The sequence below is a fragment of the Ahaetulla prasina genome, chromosome 15 (genome assembly GCF_028640845.1).
Source record: "Ahaetulla prasina isolate Xishuangbanna chromosome 15, ASM2864084v1, whole genome shotgun sequence".
NCBI classification, from domain to species: Eukaryota; Metazoa; Chordata; class Lepidosauria; order Squamata; family Colubridae; genus Ahaetulla; species Ahaetulla prasina.
Window position 1 is genome coordinate 13,650,039 of NC_080553.1, and position 18,224 is coordinate 13,668,262.

General features: G+C 46.4%; 1 protein-coding gene across 1 annotated transcript in view; it reads left to right on the forward strand.

Moving 5' to 3' along the window:
* Positions 1-1,167: 1,167 nt before the first annotated feature.
* SLC8B1 (solute carrier family 8 member B1) overlaps positions 1,168-18,224 on the forward strand; it is a 39,253-nt gene continuing 22,196 nt past the window's right edge. The window contains exons 1-9 of the mRNA XM_058158697.1: positions 1,168-1,995; positions 2,513-2,678; positions 3,657-4,016; positions 9,582-9,734; positions 10,985-11,037; positions 13,328-13,384; positions 15,023-15,129; positions 15,543-15,710; positions 18,027-18,134. Of these exons, the coding sequence (XP_058014680.1) occupies positions 3,834-4,016; positions 9,582-9,734; positions 10,985-11,037; positions 13,328-13,384; positions 15,023-15,129; positions 15,543-15,710; positions 18,027-18,134 (829 nt within the window). The 5' untranslated portion in view covers positions 1,168-1,995; positions 2,513-2,678; positions 3,657-3,833. The remainder of the gene's footprint in view (positions 1,996-2,512; positions 2,679-3,656; positions 4,017-9,581; positions 9,735-10,984; positions 11,038-13,327; positions 13,385-15,022; positions 15,130-15,542; positions 15,711-18,026; positions 18,135-18,224) is intronic.

Consider the following 18,224-nt stretch of genomic DNA (forward strand, 5'->3'; position numbering starts at 1 on the left):
ATCATTAAGTGTTGTATCATTAAGTGTTAAATTTGTACCCTAGGACCATCATTAAGTGTTGTAAGTGTTGTACCTTGATGAAGGTATCTTTTCTTTTATGTAGACTGAGAGCATATGCACCAAGAAAAATTCCTTGTGTGTCCAATCACACTTGGACAATAAAAAATTCTATTCTATTCTTCTATTCTATCTGAATTGTTAGGGCGAGAGATGCTTCGCCTGTTTAGAATAGAATAGAATAACAAAATTGGAAGGGACCATGGAGGTCTTCTAGTCCAACCCCCTGGTCAGGCAGGAAACCCTACACCACTTCAGACAAATGGTTGTCCAATCTCATCTTAAAAACTTCCAATGTTGGAGCATTCACAACTTCTGGAGGCAAGTTGTTCCACTGATTAATTGTGCTAACTGTCAGGAAATTCCTCCTTAGTTCTAAGTTGCTTCTCTCCTTGATTAGTTTCCAGCCATTGCTTCTTGTCAGGTGCTTTGGAGAATAGTTTGACTCCCTCTTCTTGGTGACAGCCCCTGAGATATTGGAAGTATACTATCATGTCACCCCTGGACCTTATTTTCATTAAACTATGGATAGAGAAAAATGGTTGGTTGGTTGGTTGGTTGGTTGGTTGGTTGGTTGGTTGGTTGGTTGGTTCCTTCCTTCCTTCCTTCCTTCCTTCCTTCCTCCTTCCTTCCTTCCTCCTTGATCAGTTTCCATTCATTGCTTCTTGTCCTGCCCTCAGGTGCTTTGGAGAATAGCTTGACTCCCTCTTCTTTGGGGGAGCCCCTGAGATATTGGAAGACTGCTATCTTGTCTCCCCTAGTCCTTCTTTTCATCAAACTAGACATACCCAGTTCCAGCAACCATTCTTTGTATGTTTTAGCCTCCAGTCCCCGCATCCTCTTTGTTGCTCTTCTCTGCACTCTTTCTAGAGACTCCACATGTTTAAGTGATGCCGAGGTGGCACGAATGCCCAAGACCTTGGAACATGGTCCTTCAGCATCCATCTAACCTGCCTCCTTCACGTTTCATCCTCACAACAACCCCCTGTTGAGGGAATTATTTGTTTAGCAGAGTGATGGCGTTCGGGAAGAAACTGTCCTTGTGTCTAGTTGTTCTGGTGTGCAGTGCTCTATAGCATCGTTTTGAGGGTAGGAATTGAAACAGTTTATGTCCTGGATGCGAAGGGTCTGTAAATATTTTCACAGCCCTATTTTTGACTCGTGCAGTTTACAGGTCCTCAAGGGAAGGCAGGTTGGTAGCCACTGTTATGTAGTTTGTCGCTGTCACACTCATGCCCATGGGAAGGACGTTATTTAGGAATCAGCCATAGAAAATTTTCCCCTGGCGGCCCCAGTGATGGGCTTAAACTGGGGTGGGATGTAGATCAAAGCCCGACTGGATTGTATCATCCGATCTCTGGATTCATGAGCAATCAGGCAAAAGATGCTGGATTCTCTCTTTGATGAAGGGCTGTTGAAAGCTGGTGCCTTCAAGAATTGTGTAAAAGGGAAAAGGAAGGAAGAGATCATAGATTTATGAATGAACTTCAGGGGTAACTGATATGACACCTTCGCCGGCTGTTCCTGTTTTGAAACAGGAATTAACCTGGAAATAGACTGGTTGATTAAGCATATCCAGAAAGCCAGGAAGCATTTTTCGTTTCTTCTGAGGCATTCAGAACGTGTCTGGCTGGTTTAGCAAGCAGCTCGCAATAATTATTCACCTTAATAATAAAACAAAATTATTGGGACCTCCCGAAGTAGGTGAGAGTGAAGGAATCCCTCGAGGCAATTTACAATTTTTACATCGGCAAAAGAAGGGCCGTGTTAAAATAGTCACCGCAAGCTTTTTTTTCTTCCACCCGTTCCAGTTTTGTGCGGTTTTCTTTTCCTTCACTAACGACAGACAGAAAACTCCAAATGCATTCAAAATTCGCAGAACGTGGGAAAAGATTTGCAGGTTTCAATGAGAGGCTCGGAATGTAGCAGATTAAAAAGGTAAAGTTTCCTCTGTCAGTCACGCCTGACTTTTAAAGGCGTGGTGTTCAGCCACATTTTTTTGGCCCAGGGACTCTGTTGTCTGAAGACAATTCCCGTGGTCATGTGGTCCAACGTGGCTATATGCCAAAGGTTCGCGGAATGCTATTACCTTCCCACTGGAAGTGGTACCTATTTATCTACTCACAATTGCATGCTTTCGACCTGCTAAGTGGGCAGGGGGTGGAGCAAGTAACAGGAGCTCAACCTGTTTTCTGGAGCTCGGGTCTCGAACACAGGGATCTGTAACCACTGAGCCATCACACTCCATGTAACCTTAGTAGCAGACTAAGGTTCACCAAGTTCATGCCTTCCATGTGTTGTGAATGTTGGAAACGACAACTCCCAGAATTCTTGCTGACCAAGCTGGGTTGTAGTTCCAGGACACATGGCAAAAAGGTTGAGACGTAGTCACAGATTGTGGTATGCGGTAGGTTTTAAGAACACTTGGTTGAATAAACCAATTATTTTGTTCCAGGGGTTTAGGAGCACTAGGGGGGGCTGTGAGTGGCTGCAACAGATCCCAGGAAAACCAGACATCTCGGTCCAGAAGAACGCAGGGCTAGGAAGAGCTAAGATCCCTCAAATTACCAGGCCTCTAGTCAAGGATCCAGGATTGAGGAAGACAAAGGCCATTCATAGGGGTAAGAAGACTTTCTTTTTTCACCAAGCGGGGCTGGCCTGATTGATTGATTTTAATATTTGGGGGTTTTAGCGGGTTTCTTAACAGGGGTTTTTATCTTTTGTATTTTTACCTAATAGTTTTAAGTATACAGCAATCTAATTAGATTTTTAATTTTGTTATGATATTTTAAATGGTTTTGGATTATTGTCGTTTTACTTGCTGTACATTGCCCTGAGTCTTCGGAGAAGGGCGGTATAAAAATGTGAATAAATAAATAAATAAATAAATAAATAAATAAATAAATAAGGAACTTTTAAAAAACAAACTGTACACCTCTGTTGCAATGTATACCAGTAGTCCGTGACTTATAACCATCCATTTAGTACCAGTGTGAATGTTGGCCCCGAACGACACTGAAAAAAAGTGACTTATGTCTGTTTTCACACAACCAAGTCTAGTTGCCTTTCGGAAAAAGCACCTTTGAGAAAACCGTGATCTGGATTGACCGACAATCTCCAAGCTCTATGTATTTTTATTTTATTATTATATACTTTATTCATTAAACATGAAACTCAGTCAACTGAACATTCAAAAATGCATCACAAATACCATTGACTGGTGCGAATGGTTGATACGGGTTGCTGCCAGCATCCTGAGTATCAACCACGTACCTTTTTAAGATGTACAATGTTCCAAGTAGTGTATTATTATTATTATCGATTGCATTGCATTGTCATGTATTTTTTTAATGGATTGCATTTTACGTTTCTGCCAGCCTGAACTTACTTTTGGCCTCCACAATTAACCAGGGCAAACAACTTGCCTCCAGAAGTTGTAAATGCTCCAACCCTGGAGGTTTTAAAGACGAGGTTGAATAAATCATTTGTCTGAAACGGTATAGAGGGTTTCCTGTCTGAGCAGGGGGTTGGACTAGAAGACCTCCAAGGTCCCTTCCAACTCTGTTATTCTGTTCTTTTTTTTCTCTCTCTCCCTACAGAGGGGGATGCCGTGGTAACTTCTTCTCCAACTTTCTGCTGAGCTCACTTCTTCATTTCCATCAACGGCTGGGCGTTGCGAAACTTCCTGGTGGTTGGACTTCTTCCCGTCGCTTCCTCCTCTTTTGATATCCCCGCTCCCGGTGCCATCCTTGCTCCCTAGACGGCGGTCTCAAAGAATGACAAGGCAATTTTTTGGGCTGGGCCTTACGCCAACTCTCTGGGTTCTCGGTGCGGCCTTCCTGCTGGTTGGGGAGACGGAGGCGGTCGGACGATGGAGCGCCAAGTTCCCAGCATCCTTTTCAACAGATGGTCATTCTGGACCACCTTCTGGAATCCAGAGCTCCACCTCCAATGTGGATGTAAGTGGTCCAAAAGTTAGAGGCATGCTTCTCTTTTTGATTCTGTTGGGGCTGCCATCTGTCAGAAACAGGGTAGGGTCTCCTGCTTGGGCAGGAGGGTAAGACTAGATGACCTACAAAGTCCCCCTTCCAACTGTTAATCTGTTAAAATGGCAGCCGCAACAGTGTGAGACCAAGCCCTATGCCTCTTTACAAGCGTTGTGAGAAAGGTTTGGAGCAGTGGTGGAATTCAATTTTTTTTTTTACTACTGGTTCTATGGGCATGGCTTTGTGGGTGTGGTGTGGCTTTGTGGGTGTGGCAGGGGAAGGATACTGCAAAATCCCCATTCCCTCCCCACTCCAGGGGAAGGATACTGCAAAATCTCCATTCCCTCCCCACTCCAGGGGAAGGATACTGCAAAATCCCCATTCCCTCCCCACTCCAGGGGAAGGATACTGCAAAATCTCCATTCCCTCCCCACTCCAGGGGAAGGATACTGCAAAATCTCCATTCCCTCCCCACTCCAGGGGAAGGATACTGCAAAATTTATTTATTTATTTATTTATTTATTTATTTGATTTCTATACCGCCCTTCTCCCGAAGGACTCAGGGCGGTGTACAGGCAAAAATAAAACAAACAGTACAATATATAATTTAAAATGCAATTAAAAAACTTATTTTAAAATTGGCCTGAAAATTAAAATATACAGTGAGCTAAAAACCCCATTTAAAATTAATTAATAAGAATTTTAAAAATTTGATAAAATTCAATTTAAGACAGCCCCGCGCGAATAAAAAGATGTGTCTTCAGTTCGCGACGGAATGTCCGAAGGTCAGGTATTTGGCGTAAACCCGGGGGAAGTTCGTTCCAGAGTGTGGGAGCCCCCACAGAGAAGGACCTTCCCCTGGGGGCCGCCAGCCGACATTGTTTGGCGGACAGCACCCTGAGAAGTCCCTCTCTGTGAGAGCGTACGGGTCGGTGGGAGGCATGTGGTAACAGCAGGCGGTCCCGTAAGTACCCAGGCCCTAAGCCATGGAGCGCTTTAAAGGTCGTAACCAGCACCTTAAAGTGCACTCGAAAGGCCACAGGCAGCCAGTGCAGTCTGCGCAGGAGCGGTGTTATATGGGAGCTACGGTGTTATATGGGAAAATCTCCATTCCCTCCACACTCCAGGGGAAGGATACTACAAAATCTCCATTCCCTCCCCACTCCAGGGGAAGGATACTGCAAAATCTCCATTCCCTCCCCACTCTGGGGGACGGATATTTCAAAATCCCCATTCCTTCCCCACTCATGGGGGAAGGATATTGCAAAATCCTCATTCCCACCAAACTCTGAGGCCAGCCAGAGGTGGTGTTTGCCGGTTCTCTGAACAATTCAAAATTTCTGCTACCGGTTCTCCAGAACCTGTCAGAACCTGTTGAATAGCACCCCTGGTTTGGAGCTTGAACACACAGTCATGGCACCCCGCCCCTTTTCTAGAATATCCTGATGTAGGTTGTAGGTTGTAGATCATTTAGTCCGATCCCTTGCTCAACCAGGAGACCCTACGCCATTTTTGACAAATGACAGCCCAGTCTCTTCTTGAAAGCTTCCAGGGATGAAGCTCCCACAACATCCAAAGGCAACTTTTGTTCCATGGGTTGATTGTTCTCCCTGTCAGAAAATTCCTCCTTATTTCTAGGTCGAATTTCTCCTTTTTCAGTTTCCATCCATTATTCCTTGTCTGGCCTTCGGGTGCTTTGGATTTCTCACCTTGATTTTCTTGGCTGTAAGCCGGCTTTCTTTGTCCTACAACTTGAATAGAGCTTAGAAGCTTCAGATGGTAGAGAATCTAGCCACCCGCTTCACAATAGGTGACATGACCTGGAAGTGATGCAACTTGAGTGAGGAAGGATCCACAAGCAGGAGAGGTCAGATGTTGGTTGGGTTTAGCAGCTGACCATTCTCGATGGGTCCTCCTTGACCATGCCTTTCATCTTTTCGTGAGAGCTGAGTGGTGCGGTGGCTTAGAGGTGGAGCTCTTGCCTCGCACTCAGAAGGCTGCGAGTTCAATCCTAGGTAGAGGCAGATCTCTCTCTCTCTCTCTCTCTCTCTCTCTCTCTCTCTCTCTCTGCACAATGAGATTATATCTGCTGAATAAAACTCCGTATTGGCCACAGGAAGGGCAACCGGCCAGTAAACACTCAACTCCATTCAGTTGTCCAGACTCCACTCCACAAGGGATTATGGGGTCATTAAAAGAGGATGAGCAGTGGATTGAGAGACTGGCTGGGCCTGAACAAAAGACAAGCACCAGCAGAAGATCTAATGCTTTTCACGCCTAACCTTGGTTTTGTTTTGCCACAAACAAAAGACTATGTTTCATAGCTGACTACATATTAATAAAAGAGGGAGGGGTGTTTAAAAATGTAAACAATGGTGGCATCGGACCTTCCACTACTTAAACCTTTAAATAGAATAGAGCCAAGAATTCTTGGCTCCATTTGCTGAGAAAGGTATACTTTTATTAGAAGTCAAGTGTTTTGCAGTATTGCAAAGCCGGAACTGAGAATCGTGCGCCCAAATCCCTAAGTTCTATTTTTCTGTCCCTTAACTGTCTCTCATTGCTCACCCCTTGGTAACCAATTAGGTTTAGGAAAGAAGTTTTCCTAACAGTCAGTTCAAGCGTAGTTTGGTATGCAGCTCCCTCCTTCTTCCACCTTGAGGCAGCTTCTCAAGAAAGTACAGTTTCTACTTTCTATTTCCCAAGCATTCCTTCCTTCTATTCCTCCTCCCCGCAGTTCACGGCAGCCTGTCACCGCATAACAGTGCTGCACAAGCAAACACAAGTTGGCAGCTGACCCTTGCCACCGGAAAGATTAGCAAAAACGTTTAAAGACAAATCAGCTAAATGTTGGAAGTATCATCAGATACTGGGGTCGTAATATCATAAGTGGTGGACATGTGTAGAAGCAAAAAAATATTGGCCAAAAATTCGTATGTGGTTGGAGAAGATGAGACAACAACATATTGATCCCAAACCTGAATTATTCCTACTATAAGAAACTTATAGTAAAGAAAATGTATATTTGATTATTCATGTATTTGCACAAAATTGGAAAAGTGAAGAGATCCCTACGGATGAAAATGTGATTAAGAAAATATTGGAATGTGCAGAAATGAAGAGATTAAGACTTGCAATTAAAGGAAAGGAAGAATTTGACTATTATAGTATTATAGGAGTTGTTTTATCAACGGTTAGAGAATAAATATGAAAAATTAGAAATAAAAAGCAGAGGAGGGAAATATCGAAAATGTATTCCAAAGTAGTAGATATGTTATGTATTAGTATTAATCCAAGAATAGATATAAATAATGAACATGGTTGTACATTTTAATGGTTATGGCACAAAAAAATTGTACTCGGATGACACACTGTTTAACGAAAGATGAAATGTTTGCATTAAAAGAAAATTAAAAAATTTTTTTTTAAAAAAGTTGGCAGCTGACAGGCGATGACCAGGCTGTTCCCATGGAATCTCTTCTGTTAATCCTGCTTTCCTTACTTTCTGTCTCCGACCCTAGTGCAGAGAAGTGGGGAAACAGAATAAATCGGACCGTTGTTCCTTCATCCGCAATAACCCAAACTGCAAGATGGACAGCGGCTTCCTCAACTACCTCAATGGAGTTTTCTGCTTCTTCCCAGGGGCTCTGCAACCTTTGGCCATCACCCTCTATGTAAGACTCCCTGTGAGAAAGGCGAAGGCCAGCAGGGCCGCGCATACCTCGAGGTTAGGATGGTTTCACGTGCCACAGTCGGGAACGTCAAAAGTTCACCATCACGGCTATAAGTTCTCCTTACTTGGAATGGGGTTGGATTACAAGCAGTGATGGCTAACCTTTCTGCCATCGTGTGCCAAAAACGGGGGGAGCATGTGGGGGGGCGGGCCCGCACCCATAATTCTATGTGCCTTGCCCTCCCCCGGAGCATGTGCATGCGACCCCCTCGCTTCCCCCCCCCCACTTTTGGCACGGTGTTGTGCCTCGTCCGCTTTCCCCGCAGCCGGGCCCGTCTTATCTCCTTCCGAATGCTGAGGAATGTCCTAGTATGCCTCCCGGCCCCAGCCCTGGCTCCATGCCCAGACAGGCCGAGGAAGAAGAAGTCCCTCCAGCCCCCAGCCCTAGCTCCATGCCCAGGCAAACGGAGCAACTAGACCCCTCCCCCCTCCCCCACAGCATGTGAGCCTGAGGAAGGTCAATTATCAACAGCTGCAGACTGGAGTGACCCTCGCTTCAGGAGAATTGATAGGCGGCGTCAACAGAAGGAAGGGAGGGGCAGGCCTGGATAAGTGCTGAGTCATGGAGCCACACCCCATGGCCTATATAAAGGATCTGCTTTCTGGCATTCTCTGAGTCAGGCAAAGTCTAAACATATCTTGCTGAAGTCACTTACTGGTCTCCTGCCTGCTCTGAGGACTTTGCTAGGACTTTGGCAGAGCTGCAGAGGCACGCCTGATTCGGATTTCCCTGACCCGGCCGTCAGCGGAGGAGTGGGACACGACACACAGTGAGACCGGTAGGCCCATTTTTCGCCCTCTCCAGTCTCCAGAGACTTTCTATGAGCCTGGGGAGAGCAAAAAACAGGCCTTTCCCACCCCTCCAGAGGCCCTCCAGAGGCCGGAAACAGCCTGTTTTCTGACTTCTGGTGAGCCCAAAAGGCTTGAAAATCAGCCAGCCGGCACGGATGTGTGCACCGGAGCTGAGCTCACGTGCCCACCAATATGGTTGTCGCCCGCATGCCATAGGTTCGCCATCACGGGGCTAGAAGAACTGCCAGGTCACTTCCAGCCGTGTGATTCATATGGCTATGGACTTTTGGTCTTGGAATCTTGGGAGTTGTAGTCCTAACCCATCTGGGGCGGGGCATGCCTGGTTGGGAAGGTTGGATGGTGTTTTTTCCACCTCTTGTTTCACAGCACGGGTTTCTTGTAGGTCCTCTGGCTTCTCTACCTCTTCGTTATCCTTGGAGTCACGGCTGAGAAATTGTGAGTAATAAACCCGGAATCCAAATCAAATCCAAATTCAGAGTAGAGCCATAGGTCAGAAATGGACTATCCTTCTGATAGGACCTTCTGGCTCAGACGCCGTTTTCTGCTCCCGTGTGCAAAAGATGGATTTGGGGTTGAAGAATAGACACCGTGCATGTTCTCCTAGGCACCTTGACAAAACACACGGGATCTGATAGACCAGGGGTCGGCAACCTTAAACACACAAAGAGCCATTTGGACCCGTTTCCCACAGAAAAAAACCCCAAAAAACAAAACACTGGGAGCCACAGAACCCTTTTGATGTCTGAAATGAAGAGAACACTGCATATATCGTTTTTTACCTTTATGCTATGTATTTAAAAAAAACCATAGTGTGTTGCATTTATGAAATCAATGAACAGAAAACAAATTTTTATTTCTGCATGCAACAAAAACCTTTTGAACTCTCCCCACCCCCCCAAAAAAAGTTGGCAGCTGACAGGCGATGACCAGGCTGTTCCCATGGAATCTCTTCTGTTAATCCTGCTTTCCTTACTTTCTGTCTCCGACTCTAGTGCAGAGAAGTGGGAAAACAGAATAAATCGGACCGTTGTTCCTTCATCCGCAATAACCCGAACTGCAAAATGGACAGCGGCTTCCTCAACTACCTCAACGGAGTTTTCTGCTTCTTCCCAGCGGCTCTGCAACCTTTGGCCATCACCCTCTATGTAAGACTCCCTGTGAGAAAGGCGAAGGCCAGCAGGGCCGCGCATACCTCAAGGTCAGGATGGTTTCACGTGCCACAGTCGGGAATGTCAAAAGTTCGCCATCACGGCTATAAGTTCTCCTTACTTGGAATGGGGTTGAACTAGAGCAGTGATGGCTAGCCTTTCTGCATCGTGTGCCAAAAATGGGGGGAGCGCGTGGGGGGGCGGGCCCGCACCCATAATTCTATGTGCCTTGCCCTCCCCCTGAGCATGTGCATGCGATCCCCTTGCTTCCTCCCCCACTTTTGGCACGGTGTTGTGCCTTGTCCGCTTTCCCTGCAGCCGGGCCCGTCTTATCTCCTTCCGAATGCTGAGGAATGTCCTAGCATGCCTCCCGGCCCCAGCCCTGGCTCCATGCCCAGACAGGCCGAGGAAGAAGAAGTCCCTCCAGCCCCCAGCCCTAGCTCCATGCCCAGGCAAACGGAGCAACTAGACCCCTCCCCCTCCCCCACAGCATGTGAGCCTGAGGAAGGTCAATTGCCAACAGCTGCAGACTGGAGTGACCCTCGCTTCAGGAGAATTGATAGGCGGCGTCAACAGAAGGAAGGGAGGGGCAGGCCTGGATAAGTGCTGAGTCATGGAGCCACACCCCATGGCCTATATAAAGGATCTGCTTTCTGGCATTCTCTGAGTCAGGCAAAGTCTAAAACATATCTTGCTGAAGTCACTTCCTGGTCTCCTGCCTGCCTTGAGAACTTTGCTAGGACTTTGGCAGAGCTGCAGAGGCACGCCTGATTCGGATTTCCCTGACCCGGCCGTCAGCGGAGGAGTGGGACACGACACACAGTGAGACCGGTAGGCCCATTTTTCGCCCTCTCCAGTCTCCAGAGACTTTCCATGAGCCTGGGGAGAGCAAAAAACAGGCCTTTCCCACCCCTCCAGAGGCCTTCCAGAGGCCGGAAACAGCCTGTTTTCTGACTTCTGGGGAGCCCAAAAGGCTTGAAAATCAGCCGGCCGGCACGGATGTGTGCACCGGAGCTGAGCTCACGTGCCCACCAATATGGTTGTCGCCCGCATGCCATAGGTTCGCCATCACGGGGCTAGAAGAACTGCCAGGTCACTTCCAGCCGTGTGATTCATATGGCTATGGACTTTTGGTCTTGGAATCTTGGGAGTTGTAGTCCCAACCCATCTGGGGCGGGACATGCCTGGTTGGGAAGGTTGGATGGTGTTTTTTCCACTTCTTGTTTCACAGCATGGGTTTCTTGTAGGTCCTCTGGCTTCTCTACCTCTTCGTTATCCTTGGAGTCACGGCTGAGAAATTGTGAGTAATAAACCCGGAATCCAAATCAAATTTAAATTCAGAGTAGAGCCATAGGTCAGAAATGGACTATCCTTCTGATAGGACCTTCTGCTCCCGTGTGCAAAAGATGGATTTTGGGTTGAAGAATAGACACCGTGCATGTTCTCCTAGGCACCTTGACAAAACACACGGGATCTGATAGACCAGGGATCGGCAACCTTAAACACACAAAGAGCCATTTGGACCCGTTTCCCACAGAAAAAAACCCCCAAAAACAAAACACTGGGAGCCGCAGAACCCTTTTGATGTCTGAAATGAAGAGAACACTGCATATATCGTTTTTTACTTTTATGCTATGTATTTACAAAAAACCATAGTGTGTTGCATTTATGAAATCAATGAACAGAAAACAAATTTTTATTTCTACATGCAACAAAAACCTTTTGAACTCTCCCCACCCCCAAAAAAAAGTTGGGTCTAAAAGCTCAAGAAATTACGTGCTGGTGGGTGTCGCATGCATGTGGGTGTCGCACGCATATTTTGAGCGACAGGGAGCCGCAGCAGGGGGATGAAAGAGCCACATGCGGCTCCAGAGCCCCGGGTTGCTGACTCCTGGGATAGAATAGAATAGAATAGAATAGAATAGAATAGAATAGAATAGAATAGAATAGAATAGAATAGAATAGAATAGAATAGAATAGAATTCTTTATTGGCCAAATGTGATTAGACACACAAGGAATTTGTCTTTGGTGCATACGCTCTCAGTGTACATAAAAGAAAAGATACCTTCATCAAGGTACAATATTTACAACACAAATGATGGTCAGTATATCAATAAGGATCATAAGGATTACCAGCAACAAAGATACAGTCATAAGTGGAAAGAGATTGGTGAAAGAGACCATGCATACCATGTTTCTCCGAAAATAAAACCCTGTCTTATATTTTTTTTCAACCCTGAAATAAGTGCTTGGCCTTATTGCCAATTGGGCTTATTATCAGGGGATGTCTTATTTTGGGGGAAACAGGGTACATGTTTAATTATTATTATTATTATTATTATCATCTTTATTCATTAAACATGAAACTCAGTCAACTGAACATTCAAAAATGCATCACAAATACCATTGACTGGTGCTAATGATTGATACGGGTTGCTGCCAACGTCCGAGGGATCAACCAAGTATCTTCTTAAGATGTACAATGTTCCGAGTAGCGCAGTTTTTTGCAGTTCTGCTGGTGTTATTGCAGGAAGCCACAATTTGTTGATGAATCTTATAAAATTCTTGGACATGGTACCAAGTGTCCCGATGACAATGGGTATCACTGTTACATGTTTCATCCATAGCCGTGTAGTTTCAATGGCCAAGTCAAAAGGTTGCAGGTTGTTATTATTATTATTATTATTATTATTATTATTATTATTATTATTATTATTATTATTATTATTATTATTATTTACTACTACTACTACTATTATTATTATTATTACTATTGTTAAATTGTTATGCTGCTCATCCTCTACAGCAGAGGTCTTCAAAGTTGGCAGCTTTCAGACTTGTGGACTTCAATTCCCAGAATTCTATCCTGGGAGAATTCTGGGAGTTGAAGTCCACAGGTCTTAAAGCTGTCGAGTTTGAAGACCTCTGCTCTATGAGGTGACTCGGGGTGACCACAAATCTGACTGCAACACAAACAAAAGAGCAGCTTGAAAACTCTAAAGTCCTTGGGTTTATGCTGAGCTTATCTTAAAAGTTCCATTCTGTCTGTGCAGTGAAGCATAACAGTCTAAAAACATAGGGAGATAGTAGAAAAACATATCGTCTAAATACATATGGAGGAATTGGGTATGTCTAGTTTAGTGAAAAGGAGGATTAGGGATGACATGATAGGGGTGTTCCAAAATTCGAGGGGCTACCACAGAGAAGAGGGGCTCAAGCTATTCTCCAAAGCACCTGAAGGCAGGACAAGAAGCAACGGGTGGAAACTCATCAAGGAGAGAAGTCACCTGGAATTAAGGAGAAACTTCGTAACAGTGATGACAATTAATCAGTAAATGAGTTGCATCCCTAAATTGTGGGTGCTCCGCCCCTGGAGGTTTTTAAGAAGAGATTGGACTGCCATTTGTCTGAAATAGTCTAGGGTCTCCTGCTTGAGCCGGGGGATGGACCGGAGGACCTCCAAGGTCCCTTCCAACTCTGTTATTCTGTTAGTCTTTAAGTTATCTGGAGGAGACAAGGCAGAGAGGGACAGCAGTAAGCAGCATTTCAGAAATGTTTAATCATTCTCTTTCTTTCTTTCTCCTCCTAGTTTCTGCCCTAACTTATCGGCCATCTCCACCAAGCTGCGGCTGGCTCATAATGTGGCAGTATCCTTTTGGAGCCCCCCCCCCCACTCCCTCCTGTCCTTTGGGGATGCAGGACAAAATAGGTGGGATAAAGAGACTAGATAGCCATTTATCAGGGATGGGCTGCTGGGGGATCGCAGGGGTTCGGGAGAACCTCTTATTTTATTTATTTATTTATTTATTAATCATATTTATATCCCGCCCTTCTCCCGAAGGACTCAGGGCAGTTAACAGCCAATTTAAAAATACATTATTATACAAGTTAAAAACAGGATAAAATTAATATAATTTATGGCCAAATTTTCCTAGAAACTAAACAATAACAATCTAAAACCCCATTAAAAGAAGCATTTTTAGGCTAGCCCTGCTCGATGGAATAAAAGAGTCTTCAGCTCGCAGCGGAAGGTCCAGAGGTCAGGGAGCTGGCGAAGCCCCGGAGGCAACTCATTCCAGAGGGCAGGAGCCCCCACAGAGAAGGCCCTCCCCTGGGAACCGCCAGTCGACATTGTCTAACCGACGGTACCCCGAGGAGGCCCTCCCTGTGAGAGCGCACAGGTCGCTGGGAGGCTGTTGGTGACAGTAGGCGGTCCCGTAAATAGCCCGGTCCTAAGCCATGGAGCGCTTTAAAGATAGTAACCAACACCTTGAATTGCACCCGAAAGACCGACGGAAGCCAGTGCAGGCTGCACAGGAGAGATGCCACATGGGAGCCACGAGGGGCTCCCTCTGTCACCCGCGCGGCTGCATTCTGGACCAGTTGGAGCTCCCGGGTGCTCTTCAAGGGGAGCCCCATGTAGAGAGCGCTGCAGTAGTCCAGGCGAGATGTAACGAGGGCATAGGTGACTGTGCAAAGGGAAACCCGGTCTAGAAAGGGACAATTGGCGAATCAGGCGAACTTCTAGCTAAGATTCTGTGCAGTTCGGAGAACCCCCAAATCCCACTCCTGACTGGCCCCTCCCACCTCACCCCATCCCTCCGTGGAGTTTCCACGCGGCCCGTTTTGGATGCAGATAAGTGCAGGGCATGCGCGGAGACTCGGGGAGGGTGAAAAACGGGTCTACCGGAAGTTCAGGAAGGCCGTAAATGGGCTCGTTTCCAGCCTCCAGAGCGCCTCCGGAGCCTGGGGAGGCTGTTTTAGCCCTTCCTGGAGGCTCAAAGAAAGCCTCTGGAGCCCGGGGAGGGCAAAAACGTACACACCCCCACCCTGCCATGGTGCAAGAGGCTTACTAGGCCACGCCAACCATGGCCACGCCCACCCAGCAACCAGGTAGAGAACCTCGTGCTAAAATTTATCCATAGGGTAACAGGTTACAGAGTTGGAAGGGATGTTGGAGATCATCTAGCCCAACCCCCTGCTCATGTAGGAGACCTGTACTAGGGATTTGAACTGCCGAACTGCCAACCTTTCTGATCTACAAACTCAGCCACTGAGCCACCCAGTCAGGGTCTAGTGCTCTAGCAGAAGGGCTGGATTAGAAGACCCCCAAGGTTCCTTCCAACCTTATTATTCTATATTCTAATCAGCTTTATGGCAAAGAAATCAGGCTCCCTGAACTTAGCTGGCCCTGGGTATGTACAAGCCAGCAGCGTAATGGAATGAAGTCCACTCCTGTGAACAGATCAGCCCTGGTGGTAGATCTCCTTAGCCCTTTCCTCCATGGTGTCACCTTTCTGGCTTTCGGAAACGGAGCACCTGACATCTTCAGCGCGGTGGTTGCATTCTCTGATCCCCGGACAGCTGGATTAGCCATTGGAGCTCTCTTTGGTAAGGATGACAAAGAGATGGGCTGGTTTTGTGTCCTGTTTCAAACCAAGATTATATATGTAGGTCTTTGGTTGTTCGGGTTTTCTCCCGTGTAAAATTGGAAGTGTCTTGGCGACATTTCGACGAAGTCTCATTCGTCATCTTCAGGCTGGTGTTATCAGCTTCGTGCTTCTCATTGCTCCAAGAAGCACGAAGCTGATAACACCAGCCTGAAGATGACGAATGAGACTTCGTCGAAACGTCACTAAGACACTTCCAATTTTACGTGGGAGAAAACAATCAAAGACCTACATACAAACACCTGCGAAAACCTCAGAAACACATACACACACACACACATATTTATGGCTGAGTGAAAGAAAGAAAAAAGACCTTCCAGCCGCCTTCTCTTTTTATTTATTTGTTTTTACTAGGTGCTGGCATCTTCGTCACCACGATAGTCGCTGGTGGCATAGCCCTCGTCAGGCCTTTCACCGCCGCCTCTCGTCCCTTCCTGCGGGATGCCATCTTCTACATGATCGCAGTGTTCCTGACCTTTGTGGCTCTCTATTTTGAACAAGTCACCTTGCCAGAAGCTCTGAGTAGGTTGCCTGGGAGGCAAAGGGGGCCTTAAAAAAAAAAACACCTTGTCGAGAGGCAGGACAATCCATCTTCAAGGTTTTGCCTTCCGGGAACTTCCCGTCTTGCCTGGGGTGGGTTTCGAAAATTTTTAACAAGGGGTTCTCTGCCTGGTTGCTGGATGGACGTGTCCATGGTGGGCATGGCCTTTTCAACCTCCTGTACCATGGCTGGAGGGGGGCATTTTTGCCCTCCCGGGCTCCGGAGGCTTTCCTCGAGCCTCTGGGTGGGCAAAAACCGCCTCCCAAGGCTCCATAGGATCTCTGGAAGTTAGAAACAGACCTTCCCAAACTTCTGGTAGGCCTGTTTTTCGCCCTTCCCGAGCCTCTGCGCATGCCCTGCACTTACCTGCATCCAAAACAGGCCACTTGGGGACTCCTGGGAGGGGCACGGCACATTGGGCGGGGCCAGCCAGGAGTAGGATTTGGGGGTTCTCCAAACTGCACAGAATCTTAGCTAGAGGTTCTCCCGAACCCCTGCGAACCCCCAGCAGCTCAGCCCTGGTCTTGCTCCTTCTACAGGTGATACCACCTCTTTGTCCCAACAGCTTTGTAGCCAATGCCTGTTTCACGGTTGGTTCAAGGGACCAGAGTTGGGTAGCTGAGTTGAACTGCTGAACAAATGAATTTCTTATAAGGCCTCCGACCAGGGGTGAAATCCAGCAGGTTCTAACAGGTTCTGGAGAAACGGTAGCAGAAATTTTGAGTAGTTCGGAGAACCGGCAAATACCACCTCCGGCTGGCCCCAGAGTGGGGTGGGAATGGAGATTTTGCAATATCCTTCCCCTGCCATGCCCACCAAGCCATGCCCACAGAACTGATAGGGAAAATTTTTGAATTTCACCCCTACCTCCGATGCATCAAAGTGTTCTCCAAACTTGGACATTTCCAGGTGTAGGGTCATCAGATCCCAGAATTCTACAGCTAGAATGTACTTGGGTGAAAATTCTGGCAGATTTGAGACTTCTCAGAGTTTAAGTCCTCATACCTGGTCCTGGAAGGTTGGGAAACCCTGCTCCAGGGAGTAGTGTTTCAGTGTGGACATACACTGCAATTTGTTGCACTACTCAAAGCTTTATTGATTCAAAACGAATTGTGGGAGCTACTGAGTTAGATCCCCGACTGCTCAGCCTCCTCTTGTATCTGTTTCATTTCTTAACATTGCTATGTTGTTCTACCGTGTTTCCCCAAAAATAAGACCGGGTCTTATATTTAATTTTTGCTCCAATGGATGCATTAGGGCAGTGGTTCTCAACCTGTGGGTCGTGACCCCGTTGTGGGTCGAATGATGATTTGCCAGGGGTCGCCTAAGACCATCGGAAATATGGGAAGTATACTTGCGAGTCGAAGAATCGCGCTCCAATGGTTGATTCCACAAGCCAGCTGCAGGCTCTTCAAATCGCTAGCCGAATTCGGCTTCAGGCGTGATGAATTAAAAAAGGGAAAAATCTTTGCTCTGATGTCTCCCTCTCAAGCCAGCTGTAATCACTCCCAATCGCTAGCCTAATAAACTTAATAGGGGAGGAGTCTCTGCTTTAATGCCTCCGTCCTCAAGGCAATCGCAAGCAGTTCAGATCGCTAGCCAATACGGCTTCAGGCGCGATAAATTCGAAACGAAAATAATTTTACGGTTGGGGTCGCCACATCATGGGGAATTGTATTAAAGGGGTCGCAGCACTATAAAGGTTGAGAACCACTGCATTAGGGCTTATTTTCTGGTTAGGTCTTATTTTGGGGGAAATACGATACTCAGTGCACCCATCTAGCTGACCATCTTAACTGGGTCTTATTTTGAGGGTAGGGTTATATTACAAGCATCCTGAAAAATCATGCTAGGACTTATTTTCCACTTGAGTCTTATTTTGGGGGGAAAATACAGTATTAAACGCCTCCATCTGGTTGACAATCTTAACTAGGGCTTATATTTTGAGCATCTTGAAAAATCATACTAGGATTTATTTTTGGGGAAACAGGATACTCCAAATGGTTCAAAGTGACATCCCGTTCATAGAAAAATAAAAATGACCCAACGGTACTCAAGACTATGTAGGGTAATGATCTTGACCAACATGGGTAGGTAGAGTATTTAGCATCCTACTTTTTACTCGAGCTGGTTTCTTTTCTGACTATGGAAACTCATTAGGCAAGTTCTTTTTAATTTATTTGAAGTTGATTTAATGTAAATGAAGTGAATTTATAACTTGTCACACGGACTGGATGAGCAGAGTTCGGATGAGCAGAGAAGACAACATCAACTGCTGTGATGTCTCTTATTCACAGGTTTCCTGGGACTTTACATCTTCTACGTCTTGACGGTTGTGGTCTCAACTTGGCTTCACAAGAGGCAGCGGAGGGAAAGATTGGCCCCACCCAGCCATCCAGAACCAGGTGAGGGGTGATGTATCTATAGGCTGGAGTTGGAGTATGGGTGGACTCCACAGATGTTCAATACTCACAGATGTTCAATACTCCCATGAG